At 35.4% G+C, this 14,077-nt stretch overlaps 2 protein-coding genes across 2 annotated transcripts; both read left to right on the forward strand.

Moving 5' to 3' along the window:
• Positions 1-2,444: 2,444 nt before the first annotated feature.
• On the forward strand, positions 2,445-10,736 carry LOC121246722 (cullin-1). The gene is made up of 20 exons (XM_041144972.1): positions 2,445-2,628; positions 3,182-3,358; positions 3,478-3,577; positions 5,341-5,526; positions 5,725-5,772; positions 5,855-6,058; positions 6,142-6,219; positions 6,424-6,513; positions 6,617-6,697; positions 6,828-6,890; positions 8,057-8,092; positions 8,167-8,253; positions 8,338-8,487; positions 8,630-8,685; positions 8,876-8,996; positions 9,152-9,313; positions 9,405-9,548; positions 9,652-9,870; positions 10,017-10,184; positions 10,278-10,736. The coding sequence occupies exons 2-20, from the start codon at positions 3,219-3,221 to the stop codon at positions 10,377-10,379; spliced, it is 2,235 nt and encodes a 744-aa protein (XP_041000906.1). The 5' UTR covers positions 2,445-2,628; positions 3,182-3,218; the 3' UTR covers positions 10,380-10,736.
• An 865-nt stretch (positions 10,737-11,601) lies between these two features.
• Positions 11,602-13,499, forward strand: LOC121246723 (pentatricopeptide repeat-containing protein At4g15720-like). The gene is given in 3 exon segments (XM_041144973.1): positions 11,602-12,104; positions 12,107-12,637; positions 12,640-13,499. Coding segments are annotated over 3 exon segments (1,800 nt in total). The 5' UTR covers positions 11,602-11,665; the 3' UTR covers positions 13,470-13,499.
• Positions 13,500-14,077: the final 578 nt, after the last annotated feature.

Raw genomic sequence — 14,077 nt, forward strand, 5'->3', positions numbered from 1 at the left:
TCATGCTTTCTATCTAAGACAATGGAGCTGGTTCCTAACACATTGAGAACCTCTATGGATCTCGATAATATAGAATAGCAACCTCGAAAACTCGAAGATAAGAGATACAGAGAGAGAGAGAGAGAGAGCATTAGAGATATGACGTTGTGGTTTTGGGATTTGACGGGATCCATGAAATGAGATAGAAGAGGGGGGCGAAAACCCTAGCCTTCAGAAAGAGATAGAAGAGTATCGATTGGGGAATGAAGAATTTTTAAAAAAATATATATAAATCCGGGTACCGGATTTTCAATCTGGATTTACTCGGTTTCATACCCAAACCAGACTATATAAGTCCGGGTTTTGTAATGTGGGTTCCAGCCCGGATCTGGTCCGGGCCGAAAACTGAAACTGGAACTAGCGTATCCAGGTTTCGGACCGGGCAGAAAAAAAATTCTGCCCAAATGAACAGTCTTATCATATCCTTAAAATTTTAAAAGTTATAATTATCTTAAAGTTGTACGGCTATTTTCGTCCATTGACTGTCTTTTTAAAATTTGAATTACATTCCGCATTATCCGAAAAAGCATGTTACATGTTAAATTTGTTTGGAAACAAATTAAGAGTGTTTTCTAAGATAGAAATGAAGATTCTTTGAATTTTTAAAAATTATAACAATATCCTTGAAAGTTTGAAAGTTGTAATTATCTTAAAGTTGTATGGATATTTTCATCCCTTAACAGTCTTTTTAAAATTCGAATTACGTTCCACATTATTCTAAAAAGCACGTTTGAAAAATATTGATATTTTTCCTCAAATGTATTTTTTAGCTTATTTGAGATTAAAAGTTCTTTAATAGTAACATCCAAACAACCTAATTTTTCCATTAAAGAGTTTTTAAAGTTATTTAAACACTTTTTAAGACTCTTACCGTAACTCCAAACAGGCCAATAATTTTTCACTCAAAGCTGAATTCAAAATATGTACAGGACCTTCCTTTATCGACACTCTCTGTTCTAAACATGAAAGAACTAACTTTGTCAATTTAGCACCACAGTATTGGCCTCCCGATGTATAAAGCAAACACTCCAACTTGGTTTTCAATGAGCATGCTTTGAGTATCAACAATCACATTTTCATAATCTTTATAAGTATCTTCCATCATTCCATGTTATTTGTATCCTTCACAACTGTTTGAGAATCTCCTTCTAATATCACACTTGACAGCCTCGTCTCAATACAGAAATTCATAGATTTTCTCAAGGCCAGTACCTCTGCTATAACAGGTTTCATTGCATGCTTTATATTTAAACACAAATCAGCCAAAATATCACTTGTAGTGTCTTGATTATAATTAATTTTTGGTTATTACTAATTTTTTAATTATGTTGCATATCAAGTTTAGTGTCCATTTGGAAATATTGTAAATAACAAAACTTTTAGTCATAAAATTTTGTTAAAAAGTTACACTATAAAAAGTTGTTCATTGTTAGTAAACATACACCTAAAGCACTTGACTTTCAAACAGATCCTAAAAGTATTATTTAAGCATTTTTTACGACGCTAATAAAACTCTAAAACACGCACTAAAAGTACTTTCTTCTATAAATCCTAAAATTATTCTTTATTTTTTATTTAATCGTTGCTAAAATTTTTATATAAATCAAAATGTCCCATGAAAGCATGATAATTTATCATAGTTTTGTTTTCGTTGCTTTAGTTTTGTTTTTATTTAGATAAGTCCTGCTAGAGTTATCGCTGCCAGCAACCGCTAAGAGCTACCGTTAGTTATATGATTTTATTTTTTTATTTTTTATTTTTCATTCATCTATTTTTTAACACTTTTAAAGATTTTAAAAAAAATAAAAAAATTATAATATTATTAAAAAATACTTTCTTAATCACTAAATAAAAAAAATTAAAAAAATCAAAGGGATAGAGTTGAGTGGTAAAATAAAGAGGGAAGAGTAGTATTGTCCTATTTAGATATAGAAAGTTAATAATGAAACTAGATGTGAAGTAGATAGGTAATTAAACGAAGTATTTAGTTATACATCCAAACTTAAGCACTATTGAGGTTCAAATTCAACCAAGGCTGTGTTTGTTTGTTAAATCAAATTTAGCTAATCTCAAAACTAATTATTGATTCACTATTTTTTTAATTTTTTATAAAAAAATTAAATTTATCTCAACTTAATTCATATATTTTAAATTAAAAAATTAAATATATCTCAACCTAAAAAAACTAAACATACTTTAATAAAATTCATAAAATACTATTATTTACCGCTCAAACTATCTCAACGATTTTAACTAACAGAAATATCTTAGACGGAACCTCAAGCTCTACCTATTTCTGGTTTATAGAAATTATTTATTATTTTTAAAATACATGAGAAAAGAGAAAGAAATTAAAAAACAAATATAAACTCCGTTTACAAAAGAGTACCCCACCTCTCTCCGTCTCTCTCTCTCTCTCTCTCTCTCTCTCTCTAATCGCTCTGTGCCTCACACCTCAACAACTCCTTTTTCTGCGGTTTCACTTTTCTCATCAACGCTCTGTCCAAGTTCTTCTTCGTCGTCGTCGTCGTCCTTGTAGCTTTTTTTATGGTCTCGCTTCGATAGGGTTTCTTCGCCATTTCCAATCTGGTCCGTATATCTCTCTCGCTCAGATTTATTTATTTATTTCTTTTTAATTTTAGTATCTGCCATTATTCAAATCTCGATCTATGCATTCTGATACTATATGTTTTCATTGGATGATTATTAGATTGATTTTAGGTTTCCGATTGGAAGGGCTTATTTGTTTTTCTATGTTTTCTGTTATCTTATTGAAGTCTGATTTGGTTGCGTTTGTGATCTTTGAGCTTTGTTTGGTTGGGGGGAAGTGAACGAGTTATAAATTTGGAATCATAGAACGGCTCCTTCGAGCTTGGCAAGTTGTAAATGGAGGTTTCCATAGTAGTACCGTGTTTCCTCATCTGAGAAACGTGGCATTAGGGTTTGTGGACTCACGAAAGGGAAATTTTCATAGATTTTCGACTTAGGGTTTAGGGCAGGTTTTGATTATGCATCTGAAGTTATTACTAGGCTTGCGTGCTGGAGTGGCTGTATTGTTTTCTTGGAGTAGATGTTTGTGAAGTCATGAATTGCTGCTATGATGTGATTAAATATATTGACAATTCGGTGTTTTATTTTGCAGATTTTGGTTTTGGGCGAAGGAATTACGGTGCTGCATTATGACTATGAGCGAGCGGAAGACCATTGACCTAGAACAAGGATGGGACTTCATGCAGAAGGGGATCACGAAGCTGAAGAACATTCTAGAAGGACTGCCTGAGACTCAGTTCAGCTCTGAGGACTACATGATGCTTTACACGTATCCATTCCTATGCTGTTTTCTTGTTCATATGTTTATTCTCGTGATTTATTGTAGTATGCTCTGAAGTTTGATGGAGATGGTCACAATATTGTTATTTTCCTTCATTTTATGTACAGAACCATATATAACATGTGTACTCAGAAGCCTCCTCATGATTACTCCCAACAGTTGTATGATAAGTACCGGGAATCATTTGAAGAGTACATAACTTCAACGGTGAGGCACAGTTTGTGTGTACATACATCTAGTTTCATGTATTCTTGCTCATTTGTTTGAATTAGCTTGGCTTTTTTGGCTTAGCGAGGAATATGAAATGAATGTTTCTATGGCAAGAACTGCTACCTAGAGTATCATGCTGAGAATCAGAGGATTGAGTGTTTTTTATGAGCAGTTATGGGATTGGATGTAATGATTACTAATATTTCAGTTGATTCTTTGTGTAGAATGAGGGAAGACTTCATGCTTCCTTTTTATTCTTTGTGAGACAACATATATTTCAGTTGATTCTTATTCTATGGAACGTTTGATAATTGGTGTTCTGCTTATTTTCCTAATTTACATCTTGCTGGCATAGAGGGAAGGCTATTGCAATAGTGAGGTGTTGGTGGTCCTCCTTTGGCATGAGGTGTTTAGCATGGTGCCTTTAATTATTTTAACTATGAGGACCAATTTTTCAAAAAATAACTTTAACATGAGGATTGAGGAGTTGAAAAGGATTAGGACCCATGTTTCATAAGAGCAGATAATTTCATCCAGCTCAACCTTCATTAATGTTCATTCATTACATAGCATTCAGCAGAGTTGGTAGCTATTTATTGTGCTGGAAGAAATTTTTATCATAATACAGGAAGCTTTTTTGTATGATAATACAGAAACCTTTTGTTGAGACAAACATGTTCTATATAGATTTGAATTACCCAAGGTGCACTTGTGGGAAACTCCTTGCCAAGGGCCTGCGCACCCCCGGGATTAGTCGGGACGCTGTACCCGAACACCCGGTGCCAATAAAAAAATAATTATTTAATTGAACAACATATCAATGTATTCATAAAATGGATCGAGAATGACCTTTTTATGAATAAAACTTGGCAGTTCTTATTATCTTTGGAGTTGCTGTTACATTTCCGAGTGAGATCATTCCTAGACAGGAGATATGTTTGTTATTTTTCAATTGGTTTGAATTTTCTCGTCACTCTTGTTGTGCCTTCTGTCACATGTCAACTAAAGCTTAGCTTCATACTTTGGTTCCTTTTTTCCTGCAAAAATGGAATCAGGGAGTATTGATAAGGTAATATTACAAGCGTAGGTGATAATGTTAGTGGTCTTTTTTTTCTTTCTTTTCCTCAAGTCTTGCACCATTTTTTATTAATAAAAACACGTTTCACTGCAATTTAATCTTATCACTGCTCGTTATAGCTCTCTTGGACCAATTCTGTCTTTTAGGTACTTGATTGCTACTGTTATCTGAACAGATAAAGAAAGCTTTACTGTTATTTGAAAAAATATTAACTGCATTATTAAGTGGTTGGCTTGCGAGAGTAACATTATATGCCAGTGTTTTTTGTGCACTTATGGTGTACTTGGGCCGCGTCTTTACATAGTCTTCAATTACTTATCCATGGCATGAACTTTCATGGATTTCTTGTATTACTAGACCATCATATGCATAGGTAACACCCTTCTATATGTCCCGTGTACTTGGGCTCTTTCCTATTCTTATTTTCAATAAAGTTTTATTTGCAGGAAAAAAAAAAAATTCTTATCAAAAACATAAATAGGTGTTTTTTAGCTATTTATTAGGCATGAGGAAAACTGTGGGGAAAGGCCAAATTAGCAGATGTATGGACATTCGTTTGGTCATTTCCTCATTAATAGGTGAAGAATTGTTTTATTTTTTATACATCAAGATAAATGTATGTATATATAATTCTCCTGCACTTCTCTTGTTCTTGACTGTGATGGCTTCTTTTTCTTTACAGGTATTGCCATCTATAAGAGAGAAGCATGATGAATTTATGTTGAGAGAGCTTGTGAAAAGGTGGGGTAACCACAAAGTTATGGTTAGATGGCTTTCCCGTTTCTTCCATTATCTTGACCGATATTTTATCGCTCGGAGGTCACTTCCTGCCCTTAATGAAGTTGGACTTACTTGCTTCCGTGATCTGGTATGTCATGACTGAACTCTTATGTGATGTTACATCTTATTTCGTGTTGTATAGATCAGTCTTGTTCTCCCTGCCTCTTGATAATGGAGTACCTCATGTTTTAAATGAAACATCTTCCTGTCTTCCATCCAAATCAGTTTCATTTTCTTCATGAGATAAATCATATAGCGATACAGAGTGGATTCATTTTGATTTCAGGTCTACCAGGAGTTAAATGGAAAAGTAAGGGATGCTGTAATTTCTTTGGTATGTTCTTTTCTTGCCTATATATACACTACACTTGTATAGTTCTGGAACTAGTTCACTTAAAAAATTCCTTCGACATCAGATTGATCAAGAACGCGAGGGAGAGCAGATTGATCGAGCTCTATTGAAGAATGTTTTAGACATATTTGTGGAGATTGGAATGGGGCAAATGGAACAGTATGAAAATGACTTTGAAGCAGCAATGCTTAAAGACACTGCTGCTTATTATTCGCGGAAAGCTTCTGTCTGGATTCTAGAAGATTCTTGTCCAGATTATATGCTGAAAGTAAACTTTATATGATTGTGTTATATGGTAATGAGTAATTTCTCTATATGCTGGATGATTCTAATCTCTATTGGTAATTCTAGGCTGAGGAGTGCTTGAAACGGGAGAAAGATAGGGTGGCTCATTACTTGCATTCTAGTAGTGAGCCAAAGCTATTGGAGGTTTGAACTGTTTTTTTATTTTTATTTATTTGTTTATGTATATCCAGCTTATTGGTGTATTACCTATTAGCGATGCCTTATTATATTTGTAGAAGGTTTCTTAACAGTATTAATTTATTCTTACACCCTCTTTTTGTTCTTATCACAAAATATGTAAATGTGGCTGCTATGTTATTGTTATGAGTGCTTTTTTCTTCCTTGCAGAAAGTTCAACATGAACTGTTGTCTGTATATGCGACCCAGCTGCTTGAAAAAGATTACTCTGGATGCCATGCATTGCTTAGAGACGACAAGGTACTTGGTGATCATTTTTATCATTTGAGTATTTTTGTTCAGGGTATTTGAGAATTAGGCGATTATTTCTGCATTTTCATCACTTTTTTTGGGTATGTCTAAGGTGGAAGATTTGTCAAGAATGTTCAGGCTTTTTTCTAAAATACCTAAAGGTTTAGATCCTGTTTCCAGCATATTTAAGCAGGTTAGTAGCCTCCAACTTGGGTTTAATCCCTTTTTCTTCAAGTTAAATGAGGCCACTTATGTGTGAACACCTTCCTTCCTTCTTTCTCTCATTAAGTTTTGAAGGTTTTCTCTGCTGTTCTGTAATGCAGCATGTTACTGCTGAAGGAACAGCCTTGGTCAAACTGGCAGAAGATGCAGCAAGCAACAAGAAGGTCCATGCATTGAATCTTTTTTCCTCCTTATTCTTTTTTGCAATTGATTTTGAAGAAGGTTCATTTTCTTCTCATAGATGATTATAAGTTTTCAGATTTATCTTGGGGACAACATGCAACACTTCATATGAAATATTTCAGCCACATGCGGCTTTCCTTTTATAACATTTTTATTGATTAGTTATTAAAATTCTTATTGAAGAGTGCAAAGGCTTAGCCCAATTACAGGCTTGTACTTTACTACAACATTTATGACTTGATATTTTTGGTTTACTTGAATTTTTGGGGTGGCCTCACATAATTAATGTGGCACTTGATTGTGAGTCATTTTCTTGCCATTCGTTATTTGGTAAATATTTAGAATGCCTTATATACTTAGTGGGTATGTGGAAGGCAAGTTAGTCATTAGAGAGGCCTTAAGCTACGTAATAGTTTGCTCCTTGATTTAAAGATTGATTTTGAGAGTTAGTTCTATTTGGCTAAATTTGAAAGTTTTGGAGACATGATATAAATATGTGGAAATGTAAGTACAACAAGTATCAATTAAGGTTTCTGGTGATCACTTGTTACAACAGTGTAGACTCAAAAAGTAAAGGTTCATGTCAGAAAAGTTTGAATAAGACTTTATGTACATTCATAGAGATTTGTTTTAATTAAGAGATATTATCAATATTCAGTCCATGTTGTGTATGTTCACCTTAGCTTACTTGGTGAATTAGTTGACGGGTGCAATCTACTAGTTGTAATGAATGATTTTAATCATACAAAAACAATGAGGAGTGATATAAGCAATCTGATTTGATCAAGCGATTTAAAGGTGCTAGGGCTAGTTATTACTGAATCTTCATCCCTTTTTCCCTCCCTTAAATCAGACATCGTTACATTTTGAGCCTCACATTAAATGCCACTCACATTACATACCACCTCATAATTAGTAGCAGGCAATATTTCACAAGTTGACTTTAACTCAGTGTAGATTGATTTAGGAAAATGATCATTAGCAATTTCGCATATTTAGACCTGTAACTTATTATGGACCATTGTTTCTATGACCATTGCATGGCACTTTTCTTTTCTTTTCTTTACTGATTGTGTCATGCATGCCATATTGTGAACATTTCTTTGCTATAATTCTCACTATTATTTTCATTTATTTATTTTCACAGGCAGAGAAAAAGGATGTCGTTGGTTTGCAGGAACAGGTAATTGTATGAAGCTCATACATATTTGTGTGGGCTTTTAATGATCTAAAACTGATCTAGGTTCTGCTCTACAGGTCTTCGTTAGAAAAGTGATTGAGCTGCATGACAAATACCTTGCATATGTGAATGACTGTTTCCAAAACCATACTCTCTTTCACAAGGTTTGTATAAGAAGATGGCTTCAAGGTTGTAATGGATCACAGCCATATGTTTCTTTGCATCCAATGTTCTGTGTTTCATTGCAGGCACTCAAGGAGGCTTTTGAAGTCTTTTGCAATAAGGGTGTTGCTGGGAGCTCGAGTGCCGAGCTACTTGCCACTTTTTGTGATAACATTCTTAAGAAAGGCGGGAGCGAGAAACTGAGTGATGAAGCCATTGAAGAAACTCTTGAAAAGGTCTACCCTGCTTTTGATGAGCTATTTCATTCAACTTCTCATAGACATTTTTGCACTTTATAATTTTTTTTTTAAAATAACTTTATAATTTTCTACTTATAAAAAAAAATAAGTAACTTTATAATTTTCTTGTTGCCTGCAGGTAGTAAAGTTGCTTGCTTATATCAGCGACAAAGACCTGTTTGCTGAATTCTATAGGTATACACTACTATTTTCAGATGACTGGTCACCTTTGATTGATCATTTTACAATTTGAAAAGACATTGATGATTGCGTTATTTATATCAGCAACAGAAACTTGTTTACACGATTCTGTTGATATATAGTCTTATTTTTTCAGATGATTAGTTTCGCTAGATGATAAATTATGTTGCATGATTGATGCCAGGAAGAAGCTTGCTCGACGGCTTCTCTTTGACAAGAGTGCTAATGATGACCATGAGAGGAGTATTTTGACTAAGCTTAAGCAGCAATGTGGTGGCCAGTTCACCTCAAAGATGGAGGGAATGGTGAGTTGCCTTATAATCTTGCGTTAATGAAATTTTAAAATGTTAACGAAGTGCATCTTTTATATTGATGAACCCAATTTTTGATGAACCCAATTTTTCATCAGTATTCCGATATCCTATAGAGCGTTCTCATTTTATATTGTTATTCTTTGTAGGTCACGGATTTAACATTGGCTAGGGAAAACCAGACCAGCTTCGAAGAGTATCTGAGCAATAATCCACATGCAAGTCCGGGGATTGACTTGACTGTAACTGTTCTCACTACTGGCTTCTGGCCAAGCTACAAGTCTTTCGACCTCAACCTTCCACCAGAGATGGTAATATAGAGATCTTTTGTTGATATGATGAAATGTTGATTGTATCATAGAAATCACTAACATCCTTTCTCTTTTCTTCTCTACTGTATAGGTAAAGTGTGTTGAAGTTTTCCGGGAGTTCTATCAAACAAAAACAAAGCACAGAAAGCTTACGTGGATATACTCATTGGGTACTTGTAACATCAGTGGGAAATTTGAACCCAAAACTATGGAACTGATCGTGACCACTTATCAGGTGATATGTTCAAAAAATACTGTCTTGATTATGTGAATGCTTTTTCATGGGTGTTTCTGGTGTGGAAATCTTTTATGCTAATATATAGTTTCTTCTGGGACAGGCTTCAGCCCTGTTGCTATTCAATTCCTCCGATAGGTTGAGTTATTCGGACATCATGACTGAATTAAATTTGACCGACGATGATGTTGTTAGATTGCTCCACTCATTGTCATGTGCCAAATACAAGATTCTGAACAAGGAGCCAAACACGAAAACAGTATCTCCTACTGATTTCTTTGAGTTCAACTCTAAGTTCACTGATAAAATGAGGAGAATCAAGGTACTGAGATATTTACGGAATATCTTGTAGTTTTGGTTCCCTATTTTCTGATTGATTTCCAGGGATGATATATCTATTCAACCAAACTCACTGTTTGCAAAGGCCAAAAGAGAATTGAGTTCTTTATTGCTTTGTTTGACCTGCAGATTCCTCTTCCTCCTGTCGATGAAAAGAAGAAAGTAATAGAAGATGTTGACAAGGATAGACGGTATGCTATCGATGCCTCAATTGTGCGCATCATGAAGAGTCGTAAAGTTTTATGTCATCAGCAGTTGGTCATGGAGTGTGTTGAGCAGTTGGGTCGCATGTTCAAGGTTCTGATGCCACATTGTTGTCTATAGGATTTATATCCTGTTTCTTTATATCAGTTTTAACTTGCCGTTGTTTCTTGAAATGCAATTGTGCAGCCCGATTTCAAGGCAATAAAGAAGCGTATCGAGGATCTGATCACCCGAGACTATCTTGAAAGAGACAAAGACAACCCTAATATGTTCAGGTACTTGGCCTAATGTCGCCGTGTTGACTGTCACACAATGAATTGATGCTATTTACCGCTGCAAATACAGTGAAGAAAGAGAGTCGGTTCATGGTGAAAACAAAGAAGCATATGTAAATGCCGGTATGTGAGGTGCAGCTTTTGGCGATTTGCTTAGAAGCAGTAGCAGAGAATGCTTGTACATTTTGCCTTCAAAACGAGGCATGGACAACTACCCGTAAGATTGTGCATCCATGCTGGAGAAATTGTATTTTGATTGCATAAATTGGTTGGAAGTGCACCCTGGACTGGTCGGATCCCATCCTGTAATTTATTGCAGTCCCCCCCCCCCCCCCCCCCGGCTCCACTTTAGTTTATGTTTGTTTGTTAATTGTTTCTTATTTTCTTTCTCTGCCCCCTACTTACTGAAAGGGAAAAGTAAAAATCTTTAATTTCACTCCGAATTGCATTTTCATTCTTTGTTTGAAGCCATTCGCTCCCAAAGATTATTGGCACTACGTCGTGTCTTGCCATCTTGTTATAGAACACATCCACATTCAGTGATTCAAGTTCCAACAATAACTGAGCTCAAAAAGCTAAAGCCTTATCTGACTAACAGAGTAATGAAAAAAATGATTTTTTTATTTCAGATTTATTCATTTAAATATCATTTCTATTTAGAGTTAATTCCTGTTAAATGTATGTGACATGATCATGTCTGGGAAAGGAACATGTGATTCTTACGCCAGTGATGAAGTGGTAGCAGTGGTAGGGACCGATTAATTAGATGTCTTGGTTTAGGCAGACCAGATCTTGTGTTGTTTTGTCATTTTGCCTTTGTCCACCGTTGTCCTCGCTTACCTGCTCCTACGCTTTCTTATCAAAGACCCTTCAATTTTAGTTTCCTTCCAATGTGTCCACGTGTCACAAAGAGTGCATTGTTTTAAGCAGTGCATTTATGATTGTATTATTTTCATGGAAAATGTTAGGGATTCCTTTGGGGATCCCGTTGATTTCCCCCTTCCCCTCCCTTTTTTTTAGTTTTTTTTATATTTAATGGTTAAAAAAATATCGTTTAATAATATTGTGAATTAATTTTTTTCACATTATTTTTTAATACTTTTAAATATTTAAAAAATTAAAAAATTCACAATATAATTAAACAATATTTGCTTAATTACTATTAAAAAAAAAAAAAAAAACAACAACAACAACAACTGAGCGGATCCCCAGCATTGCCCTATTTTCATTGAAAAAGTAAACTTTTCACCGTTAAATTGTTAGGAGTTTAATCAAAGAGTATGTCAGTCCCTGTGACTGATGAAGAAGGCGTTGAATCAAAATGTCGTTTTTGCCCTTCGAAACGAACTGTCAAGCTTTCATACGGAATTTTTTTATTGCATTCAGCGGCAACTTCGAAATTGCAACGATATCATATCCGCAACCTCGGCACATTCCAAAGTTTTCAAGTCTGGTTTCTTAAACGACACCTTCACCAGCAACCATCTGATTAATTGCTACGTGAGACTCCAAAAAATCAACGATGCACGTAAATTGTTCGATGAAATGCCCGCACCAAACGTTGTATCGTGGACGTCGCTTATGGCGGGCTATGTTGATGCAGGTCAACCTCAAATGGCTCTCAGTCTCCTTCGGGAAATGTACCGAAGTTCGGTCGTGCCTAATGATTTTACTTTTGCTACTATGATTAATGCTTGTTCGATTCTTGCTGATCTACAAGTAGGTAAAACAGTCCATGCCATGTCGAAATATTTGGTTTTCGCTCTAACCTTGTTGTTTGTTCTTCACTTGTTGATATGTATGGGAAATGCAATGACGTTGATGAAGCTCGACGGGTTTTTGACTTGATGAGTTGTAGGAATGTTGTTTCTTGGACTTCAATGATCACCGCATATGCCCAGAATGCACAAGGCCATCGTGCGCTCCAAATTTTTAGAGAATTCAGTGGATTGATGTTGGACCATCCAAATCACTTTATGTTGGCCAGTGTAATCAATGCTTGCGCAAGCTTGGGTAAACTAGTTTCTGGGAAAGTCGCACATGGAACGGTGATTCGTCGTAGCCATGATTCAAATGATGTGGTTGCAAGTGCACTTGTGGACATGTATGCCAAATGTGGATCTGTTAGTTATTCAGAAAAGGTATTCAGGAGGATTCCAAATCCTTCTGTGATTTCATATACTTCGATGATTGTAGGTGCTGCAAAGTACGGACTTGGTAACACCTCCCTCCATCTCTTTGAAGAAATGATTGATAGAAGAATAAAACCAACGACATCACCTTTGTTGGGATCTTACATGCTTGTAGCCACTCAGGGTTCGTTGATGAAGGCCTTGAACACTTGAAATCCATGCATGTAAAACACGGGATCATGCCCGATGCCAAGCATTATACATGTGTTGTTGATATGCTTGGTCGAACTGGTCGTCTTGAGGAGGCCTACCAATTAGCAAAATCTATCCAGGTAGAATCTGATGAAGGAGCTTTGTTGTGGGGTACACTTCTTTCAGCTAGCAGGCTTCATGGAAGGGTTGATATTGCAGTTGAAGCCAGTAAGCGGCTAATAGAATCCAATCAACAAGTGTCTGGTGCATATGTTACATTATCAAATGCTTATGCATTGGCTGGGCAGTGGGAGAATGTTCACAGCCTACGGTCTGAAATGAAGCGTACTGGAGTTTACAAGGAACCTGGTTGTAGTTGGGTTGAGATTAAGGATTCAAGTTATGTGTTCTATGCTGGAGATGTAGCTTCATGTCCACAGGGTAATAAACTTGTGGGTCTGTTGAGAGAGTTGGAGGAGAGAATGAAGGAAAGAGGCTATGTGGGAGGGAGTATAGGGTTGGTTTTTGTCGATGTCGAAGAGGAGGCCAAAGAAGAAATTGTGGGTCTGCACAGTGAAAGATTGGCCTTGGCTTTTGGATTGATAAACATCCCTAAAGGAGTGACAATCAGAGTGATGAAGAACTTGAGAATGTGTAGGGACTGTCACGAGGCTTTCAAGCTTATTAGCGATATCGTTGAGAGGGATTTTATTGTGAGAGATGTGAACAGATTTCATCATTTTGAAAAAGGGTCATGCACTTGCAGAGATTTCTGGTAATGATCAACCAATATCACAAAGTTTAGATTATTATTGAATCTATATGATGCGTATACTCTTAATATCTACTCTTTAACACAATCGAAATCTCGAGAAAAGCCACCCAAAAAGTTTGACAGTAGTCCAAATCCATGGTCAGATGATAACCACTTGTACTAGACATGAAACTGGCAATGATATGGAACCACTGGACGACCCTCGTGAAATCTTGATCTTAGATTCTTAATTGCATCCAAGCAAAAGATGTCCAAATGATAGAATTTTTATTCACAAGTTCACTTATTAACATATTATAGATGTCAAATTCTGTCACATCAGCTAACTTACAAAAGAGTCATGCTAGGCTGCCGCCCAACGTGAGATTTTATTTTTTCCTTCTTTTTCTTTTCATATTTTTTTAATATATTTAAATATTTTTAAAAAATAAAAAAAATACTTCAATATACTAAAAATCACTTTCTTAATTATTAAGTAAAAAAAATTAAAAAAAAATTAATATACAAACGGCCAAAATGGAGGGACAAACTAGCATTTTCCCTTACAAAATTATGAGTTTTGACTTCCATTTTTTGTATAAATTTAATGGATTTCACAATTAATTGTGTGGT

The sequence above is a fragment of the Juglans microcarpa x Juglans regia genome, chromosome 1S (assembly GCF_004785595.1).
Source record: "Juglans microcarpa x Juglans regia isolate MS1-56 chromosome 1S, Jm3101_v1.0, whole genome shotgun sequence".
Taxonomy (NCBI): Eukaryota; Viridiplantae; Streptophyta; class Magnoliopsida; order Fagales; family Juglandaceae; genus Juglans; species Juglans microcarpa x Juglans regia.